The sequence below is a fragment of the Seriola lalandi genome, unplaced genomic scaffold (assembly GCF_002814215.2).
Source record: "Seriola lalandi dorsalis isolate HSWRI2012SDOR001 ecotype SW California unplaced genomic scaffold, Sedor1 jcf7180002054546, whole genome shotgun sequence".
Taxonomy (NCBI): Eukaryota; Metazoa; Chordata; class Actinopteri; order Carangiformes; family Carangidae; genus Seriola; species Seriola lalandi.
In genome coordinates this window covers 55,544-77,085 of record NW_019525099.1, presented here as the reverse complement: position 1 = coordinate 77,085, position 21,542 = coordinate 55,544, and the positions used below count along the sequence as shown (strand labels likewise).

The window sequence follows — 21,542 nt, the reverse complement described above, 5'->3', positions numbered from 1 at the left end:
TATTGGGTGGATTGTAGTGAAATTTTCCACAGATATTCATGGACCCCAGAGGTTGGTGATTGACTTTTACTGTAGCAACACAATGATGTTGAATTGTGGTTTTGGGTGAAATGTCTGAACAGATATTGAATGTTTTTTTGTCCAATTGTCATGATACATGTATATTATTTTATATAAATATATATACATTGAACTCTGGTCATCCTCAGGCGTTTCCTCTAATGCCACCATCAGGTCAAAATTTCAATTTATCCAACACTTTGACCAAATGCCTGCAAAATTAATAACATTCCCATCAGCCTCAGCTGTGCTACTTAATGATAGTATGCTAACACACTAAACTAAGATGGTGAACAAGGTAAACATTACAAATACTCGACATCAGTATGGTAGTATCGTCACTGTGAGCATGTTTGCGCACTCCTGTGTAAGTGAGTGCAGTACTTTTTGTCTGTAATCTACATATAATGCTGCTGTTTTTACATCATCCACTTCACTTTATATTGCTGCTTAATTACTGTACATTGGCTCAGGGTATAGTGTAGTGTTTCTCAGTATTGATTTCATTAGTTGTTGTTGTAGTAGTTGTATTTGATTTGACTGGAACTGTTCTTTGTAGCATCACATTTTTTCATATACCCCTTGTTCTTGTTTCCCCATCTCCTTTTACAGTGATCTTTGATTAGTTCCTGGAAATTGTACTCTTTTCTGTCTCATTAAACAGGGTGCTCAGTCTGGCAGAGTTCATTAGAGCTGTGTGTGTTTAGGCGATATCTATTCAGTCCCCCTGAAAAGTTTTCTTTTTCTTTTTACAGCAAACAAAAACTTAATAATATAATATCACTGTGGTTTTGGTTGCATGATTTTGAGTTTGTGTGCTGAAAGGTTGTTTTTTTATTCTTTAGTAATTTTAAGGAAGCCCACATTTTATTATAATTACGTGTTGTCATGGTTGCATAATTTTATCTGTGTTGTATGTGTGTCCAGTAGTGCTGCCTGACTGGGACTAAAAGCACACAGGGGCTGCAAGGAAAGAAGGCATCATTCAAGGCCACAGCATTGTATGGAAGGATGGGAGGTTATTTATAAGCCTTTAGTGGCCACACCTGCCGCTGGAATATCAGAACACAATACAAGCTAGTGTTGCCAGGCCTTCTCTTCTCATCATACACCAGCAGTGACTGTCAGACTAAGAATAACTACTGGGACAAAGCAGCTGAGGTCCACCTTTTATTAGTTCCTCTTCTTTTGGAAGACTCCTCAGTTTGCCAGTCCCCCAGAAACATTTCATGTCATACTGTCCTTTTATTTCCTACAGTGGAAGGCGGGATCACTGTTGTGTTCTCTTGAAAGCTCTGAGTGAATAGAAAGTTTTTAACACTTTTACCCTGTAGTTTCTGAAGTACTGCTATGCTTCAACCAGTGGCCCTCCTCCAGTTTAGCACCTGATTTATTTAGACCACCTATGCAAATCAATTTCCCAGAGCACCTGAAGCAGAAAATATGTAATGAGTTTGTACATGTACCAGGTGCAACATGTATGGCAAGCCAACAAGGAATAAATATTTGCTGCGCACCCAGAACAACTTATCTTGTTTTATCAATCATTAATGCTTATTCACAATTCATGCTTGCTCTGTGCTTTTACTTGCATAAATTATGAATTAAAGCAGCAAAGTCAGTGTGACTGTGTGGCTGACATTTATTCCTTGTTGGATGTTCCTGCATTTTATGTGCACCTCACAGATGCAAAGTATATCATACCTTTTAATATATGGTTCACTGTGGAGACTGTGATATCTCACCTGTATTTGATGCCGCATTCAAGCCACTTTGCAGGACATGAGTGACCAAGGGTAGAACAAAATCAACCATAGACAATCTGTAGCTGATTGTATTGCTTTTAATATAACTGCTAATTTAGATTTGTTTAATCTTGAGCTGTTGACATCTGTTGGTTTAATGCAGTGTTTGCAGGCAGTCTTGTCAGTTTAGTGAGAGCAAGTTGTGACGATAAATGTTAGATCTCATAGCATTTAAAATCCCCACACATCTTATTTGTTATTATGACTTGGAGGTATGTCTTTTTTTTTTCATCAGTTTGCAGCTCATGCTTACAGTAAATCTGGAGTGACCTGAGCTAGAGGCCAGCAAATGAAGGGACACCATCAGATATTTCTTTATTGTAGACATCTTCATGTTTTGACAATCACTGTGATTTACATATATAATAATGAATATGTCTCAGTTTTTAGTCATTTCTATGAAGCATGCCCTCTGACATTTTAGTTTCTCTGATGTCATCTTCCCTACCTATTGTGCCTTTGAGCAAATAGCACAGCAGCCATGGAGCTCTTAGACTGGCATTATGCTGTATATACTATCTGCAATAAAACATTTTTCGCCTAGGAAAAAAGTCTATGCAGTATTGCCATTCTCAGACTGGACACTCCTCTCAGTGTTCATCAGCCATCTGTCAGTTTCAAGACTGAAGCGATGATTGTTCCACTGGGAGTTGTCTTGGTGAAAACTAAATATTACTAAACTTTCTTTTCATCTTCCCACCTACCAGTGATTGGGCCCAGAATAGACCTTAATGGACACCAAAGTCTCCGCGATGATCCATCATTTCCTGGCCAGCCTTGACAGCTGTTTTTCGTGCCTTTTTCTAATCAAGGACCCATTAAGACCTCATTAGAATGCAAGTGAGGAAAGGGAGGGGGTGATGTGATTGCGTCCAATTACATGCAGACTTCAATTCATCAAGTGATTTGGTCTGGGAGAGAGGTGCCTGTTCAATGGGGAAAGGGCTGCTTGTTGTGATTCACTTATGCCACGTCAAAGTGGGAAAAAACAATGAAGTTTATCAGTTAGATGCTCCTCAACTTCACATTGCTTGTCATATGTGAGCCAAACAAAGAAGCTCTCTCTGCTCTCTCGTTTTATATCCAGTATCACTTAGGTGGCATAACAGAAACGCATAAATGATGCTAAATTAAGCTTAATTAAACAGCTGGCTGTTTCCATCCTTCCATTCCATTTCAACCAATCAGATCTTAGAAGGTGAGATTAAGAATAGGGACATTATTTTCCTCCATAGCTAGCTAGCTATCTGCTAGCTAATCTTCTGTATGGATTATAAAGTAACCATGAAAGTGGCTGATATTGACAAAGCTGTACAACTTGTTGTCAGTCCTCGTACAGAAATAATAACTCTTAAATAGACACTTTTGGCTGGAACAGCCCTATAAACGTCTGTCTCTGACTGACTGAGCGATGAGGTTACACCATTGGTCAGCCGAATGCTGCATGACAGTGATAAAGTCATTTTTTGTGGTTGTTCTTTCAAAATGATTTGGTGAAAAAAAATGATTGATTGATTGCGAGTCAAATTGGTTCAGTCAGATTATCTTATCAAGTATTTCTACAGTGGATCCGTAGCACAAAAGATATTACAGACACATCACAGTCATGCTGAGCCTCATTTTGTTTGAACTTTTTTCTGTTTCTGTATCTTCCCTCAGACTAACATGAACCAACTGATTGTTCTTACCCTTTCTAATGACATTGCCTTTCAACTTCTTGACTGACTAGCTACTCATGTGAACCCTCACAGTGGAAACAGGACAGTCCTTTGTCATTCTCTCAATAGTGGCACATTTTCTTTATCTGAATGAGAAAGTCATAAAGTCATTTCATGGTTCCATAATCAAAGAGATCAAAGTACAGAATCGTTTGTAGTCGATGCGGACATTTCATTCGACCCAGTTAACTCTATGCACCTTATCAAAAAAGATACATTTAGAAAAAAAGATGGCGTGCATGTTGGTTGATAGATTTATGACAAAAACACTTATCCTTGTTAAGTTCTCTCAGGATCTTCAAACTATTTCTAATGTGGGTATTGTTTCTTCAAAGGATGTTTTTTGCTATTCTACTTTACGAGCGTCTCTCCATGCTGGCACTTTGCCTTAAATATGGATGGAGTATAATAGATTAGGCAATCATAACTGCTTATATCCTGAAATAGCCTTCTGAAAGCCTGCTTTGGAGTTGAAACCTCAAAGAAGCCATTAAATGTTAATGTCAATCTCTACCAATACACTGCATGGACAAAAAGTCGAGGGCATACATTTCAAGGACGCACTGAAGTGTGTGCCTCTTTTTTATTCTGAGGGGAAGGAAAATAATCAAAGTATACATTTCTGGATTTCGTGCCAACATTTAACTTTTCTGGCAGTGATTGAAATGAGCATTTCCCTCTATAAGGGTCAACCCTGGTTGCCTCCCTTGTGCTCTCAGTACTATAAATTACTTAAGTGGCCAAGACTCTCAGTCCATCAATATATTCATTGATCCAGGACGGACACACAACCCTCAGCTTTGATTGAAATTCTATTTGTGCTGAAGTGTTATTTTCCCCCGAACTACTATTCCCCATTCAAAGCTCTATCATGCCTGTTGCACTCGAGAGGGTTCGCCCTGCGATCTCCCAGTAGATCTTCTCAGGACTTGGAGAGTGAAAAGATGAGAGAGACAACATTCTGGCAGACAGAGAGAAAAAGAACCTGTCAGTGCTGCCAGCCAAGTACAGAGTGTTTTTTTTACACCTGTCCAAAGAGGAGCCAGATGGGAAGATGGAGGAAAAGATCACAATGAAAAGTTGGACAACATGCCCTGTTCTATATCCTCCCTTTCCAAACATGCCAGAGACCGGAAACCCCCCTCTCCACAAAAAAACACTCTCTCCTTTTGCCTGCAGTGTGTTGTCAGAATGATTGTTGTTTCCTTTGTTCAAGCCTCTTAGCTGTTTTACAACATGTTTGAATCTCTTGGAGGTAGTTGTCCCAAATATTTTTGGACTGGATCTCGCCCAATTCCTTTGGCTCTCTACCTCCTACTTACTCCCACTCACAGGAGCCACTTCACATATTCATTTCATTGTCGTTTTTTTTTCCTGTTAGTCGCAGCAGTGAACTTTGCTGGTGCGTTGCCAGTTCCACCTCTCTCGCCTCATGTTAAATCAACTTATACAATGCCTACCATTCTCTCTCCACTTCTATCAGCCCTGTTTGTCACTACAAGCACAGAGCTCACTCATATGTTTAGGGCAGCATATTTGACTCAGAAGCCTCATGTTTATTTGACATGCTTGGACTTTGAAAAGGGTCACAGAATGCCTGAGGGCTAGAAAATATAACATGCAACATGCTTATACTGATTTATACCTGTTTGCACAGAAGAAGATTCAGTAGCAGCCCCCAACAACAAAAACTAAAATTAGACTATTGATATTTTTGCATTGAAAACAAACAGTATGTAAACTATACTGTATGAATACATAGTGATTGTCAGACCCCTGAAAAATGATGGATGATATGTATCGTATGTGTAGTTGCCAGTGTAATTATGATTAGATACGATTTCATAACTTTTTCCCTGTTACCTGTATATGGGTCAGGCTTTTACTGCAAAATACTCCATTGGGGTATCTGGTAGCAGTTGCATAATCTATCACACAATGGGTACTAGAAAAGGGATCCACCCAAGGCTTATAATATCCCTTGGAAAACATCACATGGATTCAGATAGCTACACTGTTTCCCCCTGTGTTGAACAGTTAAATGAGAGGCTCACTTCCTCGTTTATCTGCTTAGAAAAGGGAGGCAAAGAAAGTGAAGGACCAATTTTAAATTATAGGAAAGCCCCCTGCTGGGATATAAAAGCTAATCTGTGTTTTCGGGAATTACAACCCAGTTTCAAAATTGAGTCATTTTTCCTTGAAATAACATACACTGTACAAGATCATCTCAAGGCGCAGTTCACACAAAAGCACAAGAAAACATGTTTTATTACTCTTTCTAACCATTTATCCAGCCACATAAAAATACTTAGTCCGTCTCAGTAAATTAACTACAGACTGTACAATATCCTACAGGGGTAGAAATGACGCTCCAATGCCACCTTAAACATTTAAACAGCTAATGGCCAAACAAAGACAAAGCTTCGTGGGCTTCATCCCTTGACTGAAAACACACATTACTTAGCAACAGGCTATAGCGTTGTACTTTGGATTCTTTGCGCAATCCACCTCTCTTCTTTATCATCTCAGACAGTGAATGTCTACAGTATGTAGCAAGGATCGTTGCCTTTTTAAATACAGCACTTTAATATGTTATAGCCTGCAGGTTCAAGTTTATTATTCTGGCATATTTTATTCACTTCACCCGGGGACTGAGTGACCAGTGTCAGTTGCTAAGATTATTTTAGTCGGCCAGTAGGATGGCTTTTGTGCCACTGCTAATAAGTCAGTTGGAAATAAGATTCAAAATACTTTTTAGTACCTCCCTCAACCAAGCCAGTGAATACACAGAACAGTGTTGATGTTTCTGATTGCTGAATTTTTCAGAACATAATTTCTGGACGAGATATTAATTCAGATGTAATTCAGCAATATAACTCAAAAGTTATATTAAAATACAGTGATATGTAATTTATTTTTGGAGTGTTTTAATATCTTATCATGTAATGTAAGTCAACCCCTGCAGCATGAATTTTTCAGCATAAACATTCAGTGCTGTAAAAAGTCACAATCCACAAATACAGAATAAAATAAAGTTACAACTTTGCATTCGTTCATTTACATTCATTCAGAAGACACTCTTATCCACAGTACAAACACACGATACATCTGCTCTGGACAAAATGTCCATATGTGACTTATCACACTGTTTCAACACACCAGGCTTTATTATTACTTTACAGCCATGTATAAGAGATTGTGTTCAGGCTATTATCAGTGTGGGGTAGGTTGTACCATGACCCCACCTTGTAATATATTTTTACATGCTGTATTTTCTTACTCTGAAAGAACAGCAGACAATGAGCAGAACAAAACAAGTTCATGAACTTGAACATGAGTTAGAAAAAATATACATGTTACAATCTCTTTTTTTATGTACAGATGAAATTATTTTATGCATTTCATACATTACTGATAATACTGACATATGTTGGTGAGCGCACAAAAATAATATTCCTTTCTAGTAGAAATTCAGTCATTTTAGTCCCATTTCAAGAAGCTTAAAGCGTGACAGTAGGCGTTGGACTGTGTCTGATGCTTTGTTCAGCTACAAGGCAATCAGATTTGTTTTCATATCTAATCTTTAAGGCTGACTGTCCACATTGTAATTTAAAAGTGACCAGATTGGGTTTGTGTATTTAGGGAGTGTAATAAGTTGCAATAATGTGTTGTCATGGTGATGGCTCACAATGCGCATGCTGACTATCTTTTCTATTTTTTTTTTATGAATAACGCAAGAAGCCTCTTCCTTTCGTCCAGCTGCTGGTGTGCAGGGTTTGTTTTTTGGAACAAGACTAGGTCAAAACTGAGTATATGGCTGGATCGCACGGTAGGCTAACTGCAGTCTGCCTAGTGTCATCCGGTTTCAGCCCTTTATCTGTTTGCTTATCTCCTATACTCTCTGTACTCGCATGTACAGTATTTTAATACAGCCCAGTTGCCAATAAAGCTGCTCTCGTTTATGTTTTTTCTTTGTTTGAAATGGTGACTGAAACGTGTAGTTCAGACTAAATGTTGAACAGTGACTTCCAAGCTGCTGCTCTGCACACACTCCTGATTTTTATAACCGCCCCATCTTCTGACAGAATCACCAAACACAGAAGTTAAAGACAGTGGCCTTGCTGTGATTTGGGCTGTATTTACTTGTAAAATGATTGCTCAGACAGAAACTTAGAAGCTCATTAATGTCAGCTGCCGTGCAGTAAGCATGGACAGTTATGCCTGTGGAGGGAAAGGCTGACTTCACAATCATGCAGCAATTCCAAAAAGTTGTATTATGTTGTAATATGTCGCTAGGTGCTTTTTGTTTTCTCGCCAAATCATTTTTGAAAGAGCAACGACTAATGGTGAAACTCCAACACTTGGCTGGCCGACCAAAGGTGTAGCTTTATCACTCTGCTTATCGGACCTACTGTTGTGGTCCAGCCAAAAAGTGGCAACCAGCTTTAAAAACTGATTTGAGCAGCCCTGTCAAATTGCAATGATATACTACTCATTTGCAACAGCAAATATGCTTTGAAGTAAACGTATGTATCACAAAGTAATTAACGGATTATGTTTTGTATTACTGTAATGAGGAAATCTTCATTTACACATTTTGCAAGTTGCAAATATGTTGATACTATATGAATTGCTGTTCCTATCCACCCCAAACACCTCCTGGTGATTCTACAACCGTTAATAAATGCAGTGCTTCTTTCATTAAAAAATTAAAGAAGCATGAAGAATATTCATTAAAAACACAATCTAGCCAGCGATTATGTTGCCACCTCAAGGTAATTGGGAACAAGTAGTTTAGAAAGAAAGGAACATAATTTGTTGGAGAGAGGGTTGGATTTGAGTGGTCAGACTAATCTAATTTTAGGACGATAATTTCAGCTGCATTTTAAACTTCTTACTATACAGTAGAAAAATGACCGGTGTCATGTCACTGATATGTTTTGACTATTATGCAAACAAGTCAGATTGTAGCTGTCTGAACAGAGCTTGAAACTTTCATGACAATGTAAAAAATATTGCTTTGAAATTACTGATACTTTGAACTTTATACAGTAGCTGGTGTATTCCCTTTGCTGCCTATGATACATTTGAACACAAGGCCATAACTAATTTACACCATAACCACATAACAAGAGGATAAGTTCTGGGAATATGTTTTTAAAATTCAAAATCTGTGGTTAAATTGTCAAACAATGGCTTCACAAAGTAAACAATGACTTAAAAAGTATGTATATACCATACTTTCTTCAAATATAAACCCACAATTTCAAGACTATCCACACTTATATTTTAACATTTTACATTTGTGAAATAATAAATAAATTTAGCAATGAAATGTATTGAACGGTCCAGAGGAGGTTGTTAGGTGTGATCTAGTACAGGATACTTTTATGTCTTCACTTGAGAAGAGAGTTTATAAGTGTGTATCTGTATTGTCAGCAGATGAATGACTTTCCTGTCATTGTGTGGCTCAGTTCTATAGTCCCTAAAGCACCCATCCCATCAACTTCCTCCTATGTTAAAAAGGTTGCTGCAATAAAAACAACCCACAATCAGAAAAAGCAAGTTTTAAGATGATAAATCTGTGATGTTTCCTCTCTTCTCCTTTGTCTTAATGTCTTACACCTTGCTCCTCCTTTTTGGGACCAGTCCATGCAGGTTCAAGGACAGTTTGTCCTTCTGTATTCACAGCTGTCTTTTAGATGCAGCTACAAGAGTTATTGCAGGTATCCAGTTTTGTTTGTAACCTGATTCAAATATGGCATCACTAGACGGTGTGTTCTGACACTGCTGTTGGAAATAACGAACAACTGGTTGAGATGGGAAACAATGGGTGTTGCTGTACATCTGGGTTGGTGTGTTTTCAGTGCTATCATCACACCCAGAGTCCGACCAGAGCTCAGAGCTGTCGAAGCTCTGCAATGACGCTAACGTTGGTCCTTCCTTCTTATAGTCTATGAGGTCTGATAAAAGAGGTTTTCTCCCTGGGATAAGAGATGATACTATGTCATCTCTGCTGCTCTCTAACTGAAGAGTGAGCGAAGGCAACATGAGTTGTCCGTTGGTATCGCGCACTGTGTGTAACAGTAGCGGCATGGCTGGATTGCTCTCACAAGCATCCAGATCAGGTGAAGCTTGTTTTCCATATAACGTCAGATTTGGAGTCGTTCCACCTTTATCCCAGAGTTCTTCACTGGAAAGCAATGGTGGGTTTCGCGTTCCTCTGTCTTCAATGGTAGCCTGCTGAAAGTCTTCCTTCTCTTCAGCGGGGACATGGACAACTACTGAACTGTAGATTTCAGAGGACTGGGCACTCGTATTCTGGGGATTAGGGGATGGACTGTGTGCACCTGTGCCCACAGAGGAGAATGTTCTACCTTCCCAGTCTTGAGAGGGGATGTCCTGGGGGGCATAACCTCCAGGCCTAACTGAAGTCTCATTTTGCTTCACTTGGATTTTGGCGTAGAGTGTTTGTTCACTTGGACCATTGCTGACCACCGCTTTGGAAATTGTGATAGGGCTGGATGGAGATTGCAGTACTTTACCCGGGGTGCCAGAAGTGGTTATCTGTTTTAAAGATAAGGAAGACAGACCCATGACAGTTAAATAAGTGCTTGACAACAGCTTTTTAAAATTTGATTAGAATAGTCTATACAGAAAATTAAAATGTGGAAACTCCTACATGATAGAAGTTGAACAAGGGACTTCAACCACAATATATTTGTTATCACTGAAAGTGTTTAAAGTTTACAACAACATCCACATTGTTTTAGTGTGTTAAAATTACTTTCATGTTGCTTCCTCTCATGAACAGAACACAGAACATGTGCACAGTAGTTAATGTGCCAGCTTGATTTTCCAGTAAGACAACATTTCCTTGTTTTAACCCAGACGCACCAACGGAAACTGAAGAAGTCTTACCAATGACTTTGGTATTTTATTATGATTTCCGCCCTTCACATAATTGCACATCCAATAGGCCGACATCGCGACCACGGCCGCCAGAAGAGCAGCACCTGTGATGAGCCATGGCAAAAGCATCCGATGATCACCTGAGGGAGAAGAGCATTTGTGTCATGTACTAATGTGAGGGGAAAAAAAACGGCAGATGTGTAAAATCAGATACCCTCAAGTGCTTTCAAACATTAGGAAATTTCTCATCATGAAACACAAGCTTAGGCATGTTTTCAGGGAGCAGCACTGCAACATACCTGTGACGTAGGGCTGTTGAAATTTACCAGTACATACAGTATTAGTACTTCTGGGAAGTAATTGTTGGTTAACCGGAACTTATCTCTTTAAGTATCTTGTCATCTACAGTCAATATTTACAGGTTTAACAGTTCAGAATAACAATGAATCAGGTGATGGCGAGAAGAGTGTCACCTTTGCAAGGAGTGCATAATAAGGACTGTGTAATCTTATCTCTTGTCACATCAGTATGACAACAAGAGAGGAAGGAGCAGACACAATTTTTTTGGAAAGGTTCATTTCATGTTGCTGCAAACAAAAGTATTTTAGAGGGATGTATGTAGCATCTTTTTAGTTGCAACCAGTGGACTTGATGTGTTATACTGTGACTGTGAGGCTTGGTACAGATGCAGACATCTAAAAAGGGAGTGATTTATAAACAACACTGTCTTGATTTCTTCCCAAACACTGCATTGTTTCCCAGTGGCTGCAATCACTTGAGGCGATGAGCACAAACTACTTCAAGTAAAATGGCATTTTCTCCACAGCAGGTGGGTCCTTGAATACTTCCCACCAAAGTTGTTGAGTGTCACACTGTTAGCTCAAATGAAATCAAGTTTTTGTAAAAATGATAAGGATACCTCTGCTCCTTTCAGTTTCAAGTTTTTATAAACATACATGAAGTTGGTTAGCGACTTAATTTATTCATTTATTGGTAAGTGATATTGATTTATGAACAAATACATCATCTGCATGAATATTGGGCATATCAAATGCTGAAAACGGCACTTAGCAATTATTATCTAATATTTATGAGATGATCAATATTTTGCTCTTCTATATGTGTGAGAAAAAGAGAAGAGGTTGTGGTCAGTACTGTTCTTACCTAGCAATGTGACACAGAATGGGGCTTTCTCACTCACTTTGCGACCCCATTCAGAAGACGGCCTGTAGACAACATGGCCGCAGTACTCTGTTTGGCTTTTCTTCAAGCTGATGTTAAACTGGCCGGTTGCGACATCATTGACCTGGAGACACAGTGGGTCACATGAATTCTAGCTGATTGATTCAGTCCATTGAAGGTTGCACAGGTCAGACAAACAAGAAAACTCAGGAAATAAAAAATTCAGAAACATTTCAGTTCAATAAGAACAAACAAAACCTGGGGGCAGATGGATAAGAGAAAGTAACTCAATAACCTCACAGTTTAAAGGCCAAATCCTTTGATTTTTTACTATTATAAATGAACTTAAGTCACATTGAAGTCACCTAATTTAGGCATTGGTACTATAATTGAAAATGTAGGCCTGATCTTACTGCTGTGTGAACATGCACTTAGTGCCCACTTTATTAGGTACAGTTTTACAGTGCAATGCAGTGCAATACAACAGTTCTACAATAAGTTATACCTTTTTTTAAATGCAGTTTAAAATGATCAGTTTTTGTTGTTAGAAATTGCTTCATATTGAGATGTGTTGCTATTTTTTTTCCTTTCCATTCACATACAAGCAGTGGGTGGACTCACCTGCAGTTTAGCCCATTCTGGTTTAGTGATTTTTAAGTCATAATAGATTACAGCTTTGGAGGGCCTGTTTCTGCTGCTACTGATGATGTCTGCAATGGAAACCCCATTTGGCCCCATGGGCAGGATGACATTAATGGACAAGGATGACACTGTTGTATATGTAGACAAGGTGGGTGCACCCAAAATAGCTACGAAGACAAAGAAAGGTGAATGAATAAATGTTGCAGTTGAATACATCTGGCTTGGAGGAAACCAAGAAATGCTTGAATGACGATGGAGATTCTTACTATCTGCTATAGGTTTAAATCTCATGGGAGTTTGGCCAAGCAAGCGACCGTTAACGAACACCTGAGCATTGTAATGCACGTCGGGAGCTGCTGGAGTTTCTGCAGTCAGGTCACAGGTCAGAGCAGTAATGTTCTGACAGCCCTCTGTTATCCGGTACTGCTGGTCCACGTCGCTGTAATGAGCACAGTATAGTGTGATCAGTCAGTTCACTGGTACCCATTTGACACAGCTGTCTATTCATTAGTTTGAGTCAATGACTTCCAAAAAAAAAAAAAAAAAAACATTATTATTAAAGGATAGGCCCACAAATTTTCAAGTCTGTCTTAAAACAGTCTGAGTCATCGCCAGCAGGCTGAGTTGATAAAAATCTGCAAAAAGTTTCCCTGTGCAGGGTTTCTTATTGAGGTGAAATGCAGGGATAGTAACACAGACAGAATTTCTTACTAAAAGTAAAGTAACTTAGGAAGATATCCACTTTATTTGACTAACCCAGACTGCTGAAGCCTCATATTGGCTTCAGATAAGCTATTGAATTCATTTTTACACAGAACGAGGACTGTAGATTTTTTTCACTCACACTGGGAGAGTTGAATCTTTTAATCGTCAGTCTGGAGAGGAGGAATAATTGGAGCAAGTAAAACCTCTCTGTGTTCATATGGGCACTTCACTATTGTATAAGACACTTGAAAAATTTTGAGCCTGTCCTCTTAAACAAAGACACTGGCATGAAATTCTGACAACCTCCATCCGGCAGCAGAAGCTGTTCTACAGTGAAATAATGACACAAAGATTGTCCTGACCCATTCATCATTTGAACACATAGTGCCCTTTTGAAGATCACAACATTATTGACAGCATTTTTGTTTTAACCAGGAACTAATATTGAGCGGGCATAGTTAAACTTCCTCTGCAGCTGATTTGATGCAGGAAGTCATCCCAGAATTTTTTGGTGACAGCCGCTGGGAGAAAAGTCACAAAGATAGGGGTGGCACTTGACATTTGTCTGGGAGCCTGTGTCGCGAGTAATTAGACGAGATGGCATTTCCACTTTGTTGAGGCTGTTTGTAGAGACAGAGTGAAAAGAAGAAAGAAAAAAATTCTACATGGAAGCCAGGAAAGTGCACACTATGAGCGCTCCATCTCCATTCAGTGAGGAGAGCAGTCCATGCTAAGGACTGGGAACAAGCTAGCTATCCTTGAACCATGTAGTACACTAAAGACCTAAGCCAACAATGTGTTAAATATGTTAGTCCATCTCTCAATACTGTGTGACTTCCCCAGACTGACTGTGTCTCTCAACCACAAGCCCATTTTACCTACTGGGGACATTTGTCATGTTTTTAAACCAGCAGGACTCTGTAGTTTTTAGGAAACAGTGTTAAAGAGTCGTGGATTTTCTGTGCTAGTGAGTGTTTATGATGGCGGAGTCCGTGTCACAGAGTCTGTGTTCATTGCAATGAAAGAACTTGTTACCAAATGCAACAATGGCTAATAATAATGTAATTTTTTAACACATTTTGGTCAACAATGTAGGTTTATGTCACAGAAGAGTAAGTACTTTTTAGTATGATCAATTCAACAACTTTTTCATGGAGTTTGCTCATGGTAAGAAAAATAGTACATCGCCTCTAGCTTGAGATGTTACTCAAAAGTTTTTTTGTAAAATACATAATGTGCCAGATTTGAGTTCGATCCATTGTGTCTATACACATTATATTCCTGATTGGCTACAAACAGACCAGAGTTATACTCCCAATTTGTCAGTCCACAGATTTTACAGTGCTTTAATATGGACACTGACACTGAGTGTTTACCCTGCAAACACGTTTCCTGTTTTGACCCATTTCTCCATATGGATCCATAAGGGCAGTGGAAGTAAAGGTAAAATAATCAAAATAATGACAGTAGTCACTCATCTGTCATCCTGGGTCTTACTTCCAGAGCAGGACACTGTAGAGCACCTTTTCCCCTTGGGTGGCAGGCTGCACGGGCTTCCACTTGAGTTCATTGTAAAAGTTCTTGGAGAAAAAATACACTGTCCCATTTCCAGTTGAAAGACAAGCTGGAAGAAAAAACATAGCAAAAGAGAAAAAAATATCATTTTATGATACATACTAATGCTGTGCCCTTCTTCTCATTCAGCGTGGTTCATAAATCAAAATCTGTCACTTTTGTAGTTTTTGATACTTTTCATGAAACTGCTGGTAAGGACACTATTCTGTACAGTAACAAGAGCCGCAGACAGCCTTTTGTACTCAGATTACATCTTGCCTTTATCTACGTTGCTGCCCAGATTTCTAACCCCAATGCATACCTTAAAATCGTTATGCCTCAGCATCCACTCTCTGCCCATCTCCCAATGTATGATGATTATTATAGCATGATTTTCACACTGTAGCTGCTAAAGCCTGAGTGATCCAGGACCACAGGGAGATTATGCAAGATGGACTTTGTTTCTGCCTGTAGATGACACTCAAAACCTCGCTTTGTTCCTTAACTGTGTGCCCATATCTTTTACACAAGGAAATAATTGCCATCTCTCAGGCTGGCGTACAGGAAAGGGATGCGGAACACAATCCTTTAGTGCGAGAAGTATTGTCTGTCGTATAGCTAGAGTGATTCATACATAAAACACCTTTTCATGATGTCATCCCATATACACATAGCTGGTAGTTTACCAACCCAGAGCATATTACAGTTTAAATATCATAGTCCATGTAGTTTATTGAAGATGTGAAGGACACAAGGCTAAATTCAAAATTAGCATTTTTATAATGTGCAATTTTATAGTCAATATTACATCAACCAGGCAATAAAATGAAATAGCATTTTCCATCGATCACTATCATTTAAAGCTGAAGTCCTCATTGTGTTGTGGGACTCTCCTTCATTTCAAACGAGAGGGAATCACTCTGTCAAATGTATTACTTGGCTTTATTGCTTTAGTGTTATTTATTTCTTCTATTAGGTCTACTTTGTAGAAATGGTAGCCGTTTAAATGTTTGACTACCGGTAATCAACATCTGTAAATTAAACAAAGATCCATATTAGCTCCTCTGTACTCACCATCGCTGAACAGCAGGAGGATGATGACTTTCACAGACTGCATCTTCATTAGGCATGTGGGTAACAGAAAATACCACAATCCTACTTTCTATTAGCAGCCGCTATGTTGTGAACTCTAAACTAAAGCAATAAATATACACACCACAACAAAAATAACCGAAACAAAAAAACACGTAAACTCCTTAATCACCACAATCCACCCAAACAAAACCAGAGTCAATGTCAAAAAGGCTATAAAATACAAAAATTATACTTGGTTTCAGTGCATTTTCAAGCCTCCGCTTCTCAACCATCTCTGATGTGCCCTGGGAAAGGAGTGGCTTGACACAGGTGTGCAGGTGTACTTTGGCATATGTTATCACTTTGTTCCTGTTTTTCTGCTACTCTATGCTCCGCCCACTTGCATTCTTTCTCCAGACTCTCGACTTCCCTGATTCACCTTCCGTCTTCTCCCTTTTCCTCTCTCACTCTCTCTCTCTGTCTGTCTCTCTCTCTCTCTCTCTCTCTCCTTTCTCGTCTTTCAGGTAATTTCTGGTTTCAGCGTTTTACTGGAAATGATCTTGCAGAAGACAGAAAGTGAAAGAACATGGTGACACACTGGATAACTTAAGGTGTGTACCTGTTTTACAGACCATTGAGTAAATACAGGCTGAAAAAACAGACAGACACTATATGATACAACAAGCTCTTAATTTCTGTTAGTAGGTTATAGGAGCCCTCACGCCATCGAATGGCACGGAATCCAATATTTGTACTGTCTTGAAGTACAAAGAGGATAGGAACCCGTTATGTTTGCTATAATCAAGTTGAGTTTTGGTTCTGATCGCTGGTTCCATTTCAGATCCCATTCCTGTTTAGAAAAATACCTGCATTCATTATGTTCTGATGATAAAGAATCTCTTTTTGAACTGTTTTTTTTAATAAACAAAGACTAATGTTGAAAACATGTAGGTAATGTTAGCAGCTTCTTTATAGGTGGCGCTGACTGTTGCTTTTTCTAGTTAAATTTCACTGGTGGTAAATTACATTAGCTGTAGCTAATTAATGATAATTCCATAACAGCTCTGCTGAAACTTGAGTGTGTTGGTTAATGTGCTCTTTCCAAGCTGTTGGCTGCACTATGCCAAAGATTGTTTATGAATGAAACAAGCTCTTATGTTTATATACAACTAAACTGCAACAGAAAATGCATTGTGTAGGAAAAGACACATCACGCTGTAGTTGTCTATTTTAAATATTTTATTAGATCCCTTGTTTGGATCTGGTCAAAAACCAGTTGTATTTAAAGTTACAGCAACATCAAAATTTCACATATTCTCCAGTAACAGATTTGCATAAAATGCTTGTACTCTTGATATGGAATGTGTTGTCATGGCAGCACATAAAAGCAAACAGCTGTCAAGGTCACAACAAAAATTGCATTATAGCTGCTTCATTGAAATGGCATTAGCCACAAGCAATGTGAGAGACACTGCAACCACATGCAAGAAATTAACACATCCCAAATTCATCACCACAGATATCTTACCATACCAAACTTTCCCCGTGTCAATCAAACAAAGATACATGATAACAGCAAACAGTAGTGGTTGTACAGGTGGGATATTTCTCTGTCAAATAAATGTTAAGGTTACGTAGGAGAGACACAGACATTTTAACTTGTCTCAGCAGGAAATCGACAGGCTGTTGTTGGTCTCTGTCTCATTAAAGCAACAAGGTAAAACAGATCCAGCTTTTTCTATACATATGATCAAATACAAAGGTTCACCCTGATCACTGAACCGTCTGTGTGGGTGACAGTATGGATGAAGGAGCGACATGACTTGGAGCCTGATGGTTATTGTTATTGAATTGTTATTGCTGTAACTGTAAACTGTTAACGTGCAGAATTTATTCTTCTTATGGCAGTTACCAGTCTCAGATTACTACCTCTCCCCAGACTAGGGGAAGGCCAGACCCTTATTTGCATGAAATCTAGTACACATGCTACTACTACTCCAAATAAAGGGAGGATAGGCTACTACTAGAAAAAAATAATGCCATGAATAGTCATTTATTCATCAGTTAACTTCATACAAAGTGAAGTAAACAAAAAAACAAAATCAAGTCAATATTTGCTGTGACAACCCTTTGCCTTTAAAACAGCACCAGTTCTCCTTTAGGTACACTTGCACACAGTTTTTCAAGGTACTTGGCAGGTAGATTATTGGAAGCACCTTGGGGGGAACTGCGGATTTAGACTGTCTCAGTGTCTTCTGCCACTTCATGTAATCCCAGACTGACTCCATGATGTTAAGATCAAGGCTCTGTGGGGGCCAGATCATCAACTGCAGGACTCCTTGTTCCTCTTGTCGCTGAACATTGTTTTCTTTGAATGTATGTTTGAGGTCATTGTCTTGCTGCAGAACAAATTTGGTACTGATAAGATTCTTCTTCATCATGCAATACCATCAGGGAGGCATCTGAATATCTTAAAGTGCCACAGTGATGCAGCTATTGTTGATGTTATTACATACATGGTAGGTGTAAACAGGTATATTGTTGAAAGAAGGAAGTGAATTTACTTCTTGATGCAGTGACGCAATTCATGAAGTTTGAACTCTTGATAATGAGAGGTATTTGCATAAATACCTGACGTTGCCAAATATTACACCACAAACTACATCCTCCAAAATGATCATGCAGTTGAATCAACAGTTCTCTGTTTCAACAGTTTCAATGTACTGGTTCAGCTGTGGGTCAAAAACCCAACATGTTTAAACACTTTATAAAAAAATTGCAAACAAACTTGAAAAAACAAAAAAACATTAACATGTCTGTATTAAGAGAAGTCATGTGCAGTACAGATAGTTACAAAAGTGTATTACCAGCAGGCTCATTCACCTTCACTGCAGATCCTGCTGTGGTTGGCAGGATGATGTCCTTGATTTAAAGTAGATGCCTACTAGCTTGTGGCATGTTGTTTTGGATGAGAAGGTAAAGCTATTGACTAAATTAAATGTTTAATTGGTTTAACCCAGAACACTAACTCTCCCATGGGTAAACAAACTAATGCTATTAAAATATTTTGTGGCTCTTCAGCTTCAGATCTCAACACTTACTGGTAAAGAGTGAATTAAAATCAAATTTACAAAAAATACAAGTCCTCACACATTAAATTTAGTTGGAGTCTGAACTCTTGGGAGTTTAAAATGAATATCAGCCTGTGTCAAACACCCGGTTTGGCCCTCAGGGGACGCTTTTTTTGTACTTTGTTGAAAAAGCAATACTTCAGTCATTTTACTCAACCTGCAACCCTCACCCTTTCCCTGCCTTAATACAATTAGAGGAATTATATTTTGTGGTGGAAGCTAAATTAGGGCAGCGGTCTGCTCATAAATTATGCATGCTCTCAGAATCTGCTCATTTGTAAAATCACAACTTGGAGAAGTGAATGTGATTGTGTGGTTTTCTGCTCCTTTTGTGCGCTCTCTTGCTGCACTCTTAATTGCTCTCAGAGACGAGATGTTGATGCACCGTAGAAATAGATTGAAAAAAAAAAAAATCTATTCCATATTTTTATTTATTTATTTTTTTTCCTCTGGCAAAAATCTATCCCTGGTAAATTTAGACAGATTCCTACTCATGGCAGCTTTTCAACAACTTGAAAAGACTGTGTAAGATGTCTTTGAGCCTTGACAGTGTCCTTAAAGTTGGATCACATTTATTATGGTTTGCATGTTAAATACTGCTTATCTTAAGATTGGTGGAAAGTAACTAAGTACATTTACTCAAGAACTCTACTAAAATACAATGTTGAGGTATTTGTACTTTACCTGAGTACTTCCATTTTACTCTTACTCTTAATAATACAAATCTTATCAAAAAATAAGTTATGATATATTATTATAGGTTAAGATAAGACTTGATTGATCCCCTCAGGCAAATTTACAAACTACCCAGCTCTATATAAAGTAATTAAAATCAGCCGCTCCTGCAACATTAAAGGGATGTGCACTCTGACGTAGGTCAGAATGGGCACTTTTACTTTTGATGATTTAAGTATATTTTGATTCTAAAATGTTTTCACTTTCACTTAAATAATGACTTATTTATAATATGAATTTGTGACTTTTACTCGTAACATAATGTGTATATGCTGTGATGTTGCTACTTTTACTTTAAGTTAAAGATCTGAGTCTTCCACGACTCTTTGAGTCGTTGATTATTTACTGGGACTGTTTGTGTGTCCTTCTTTTCACCTGCGTTGCTATCCAAATGAGAAAAGGTAAAGAAAAGAGAGAAAAGTGTCCAAAGCAATTTGTTATAACTCATTATTAGACCGCTGCATTTCCAGAACGGCTGAAATATAGTGTGTCCATAATTTCCCCTCTAAAGTGACATTAAGAATGGAAAAAGGAAAAATCAATCTCATCTCAGACTGAATGACAGACTTTCAGTTCTGCCTTTTCTGAAATTGCCTTTGTAAAAATAATATGTATAGCACAGATTGCAAAAATAATCTACTAAAAAAAAAAGTGATCTCATTAAAATCCTTATTGATTTCTGTCTTTTCCTAATATTGCATGTGCTGATCTTTGTGTACACAATCTGTTCATCATCAGGTGTTGTCTGTTTCCAGTGGGTTATGGTCAGTGACACCTTATTATAGACACTAACATCCTGGCAGTGATTTGCTTTGATGGTTCATTTTAATTAGGTGGTTGTTTGACTACCCTACTGTAACCAGTGTTATTACAATATGCCACCTGGCTGCAAAATGATAAAAAGCCCTGCCTCCCGGCTTTAGATGGAACTTGTCGCACTGTTTTTGACATGAGATGTTGAGTATGTGGTGTGGACAATGTTAGAGTCCCCTTCATTGTCTCTATAAACCTAGCGCAGTGTGTGCTTAATGCTGAGAAATAAGAAAAAGAGTAGATAACAAACATATGAATTTAAGAACTGTCGGCAATCTCCAGATGATTGTGTGACCCGGTCTGAGATCGCTGAGCAGCCACAGCCTCATCAGGTCTCATCAGGTGCCTTTTCCTTAATTTCCACATGATGATTGCTTAGGACCATCTATCTGCCAGTACACACTGGATCAGTTATTTGGGTTGTAAAGCAGAAAAACAACACGTGATGTGAGATATTAATAAGATTGACCGCCACTGTACGTTTTTGTTATTGACCAACAACCAACCAATTAATCCTCTGACCATGACTTCTCAGTCCTTACAGTGTCACAGTTCCCTTTGAAGCTCAAAGTAGCTTCAGTTGGAAAGAAAAAAATCACAATAATCAATGAAATATATGCTTTGCTCCTCAGCTTGACACGATTTCTAGTGCAGCACCTTGTTTTCACATTACATTTCAGTGAATTTTTTTTCATGCGAAAGCCTTTCTATTTCCCCTTGTCGCCAAATGAATTCACAGTGGAGTCATCCCTGAGAGGAGGGAAGGCTTTGATGTTGTTGGACACAAACTGAGGAGATGAGATCTACTTCTTTAGGCTCTTGCACTTCAAGAACATCATCAATGAATCATCCTTGCACTGTCACTGCAAATCAAATGTATCTTGCATCTCTCACCTCGCCAGCCTGTTTGAGTCACAAGGACTGAGCGAAAGCTTTTGATCTAATTCGGTAAACACAGGTTTGACTGGGCAGGTTCTGCCTCCGGATCCGGTCTCAGGGTGACGAGAATCTATGTAATCGATTTTCTATTTGAAATCTGTAGTACAACAGAAACATTCTACAGGATCCCCAATATTACATCTTTAGATTTTCTGTTGCATTTTGGAGCTGGTTTAATTTCAGTTTGACACATATTTCTTTACCTCGAAGCATAACACTCAAAGAAAAATAGATTTTTATTAGAAGGAAAATGAGGAATTAAGGAGGCGGAT

The 21,542-nt window shown here is 38.6% G+C and overlaps 1 protein-coding gene across 1 annotated transcript; it reads right to left on the bottom strand.

Annotated features, from left to right (window-relative positions):
- Positions 1-6,467: 6,467 nt before the first annotated feature.
- ifnlr1 (interferon lambda receptor 1) lies at positions 6,468-15,973 on the bottom strand. Its single transcript, XM_023415259.2, is given in 8 exon segments — positions 6,468-9,282; positions 9,284-10,150; positions 10,505-10,635; positions 11,660-11,801; positions 12,299-12,486; positions 12,586-12,758; positions 14,522-14,648; positions 15,653-15,973. Coding segments are annotated over 8 exon segments (1,716 nt in total). The 5' UTR covers positions 15,702-15,973; the 3' UTR covers positions 6,468-9,243.
- Positions 15,974-21,542: the final 5,569 nt, after the last annotated feature.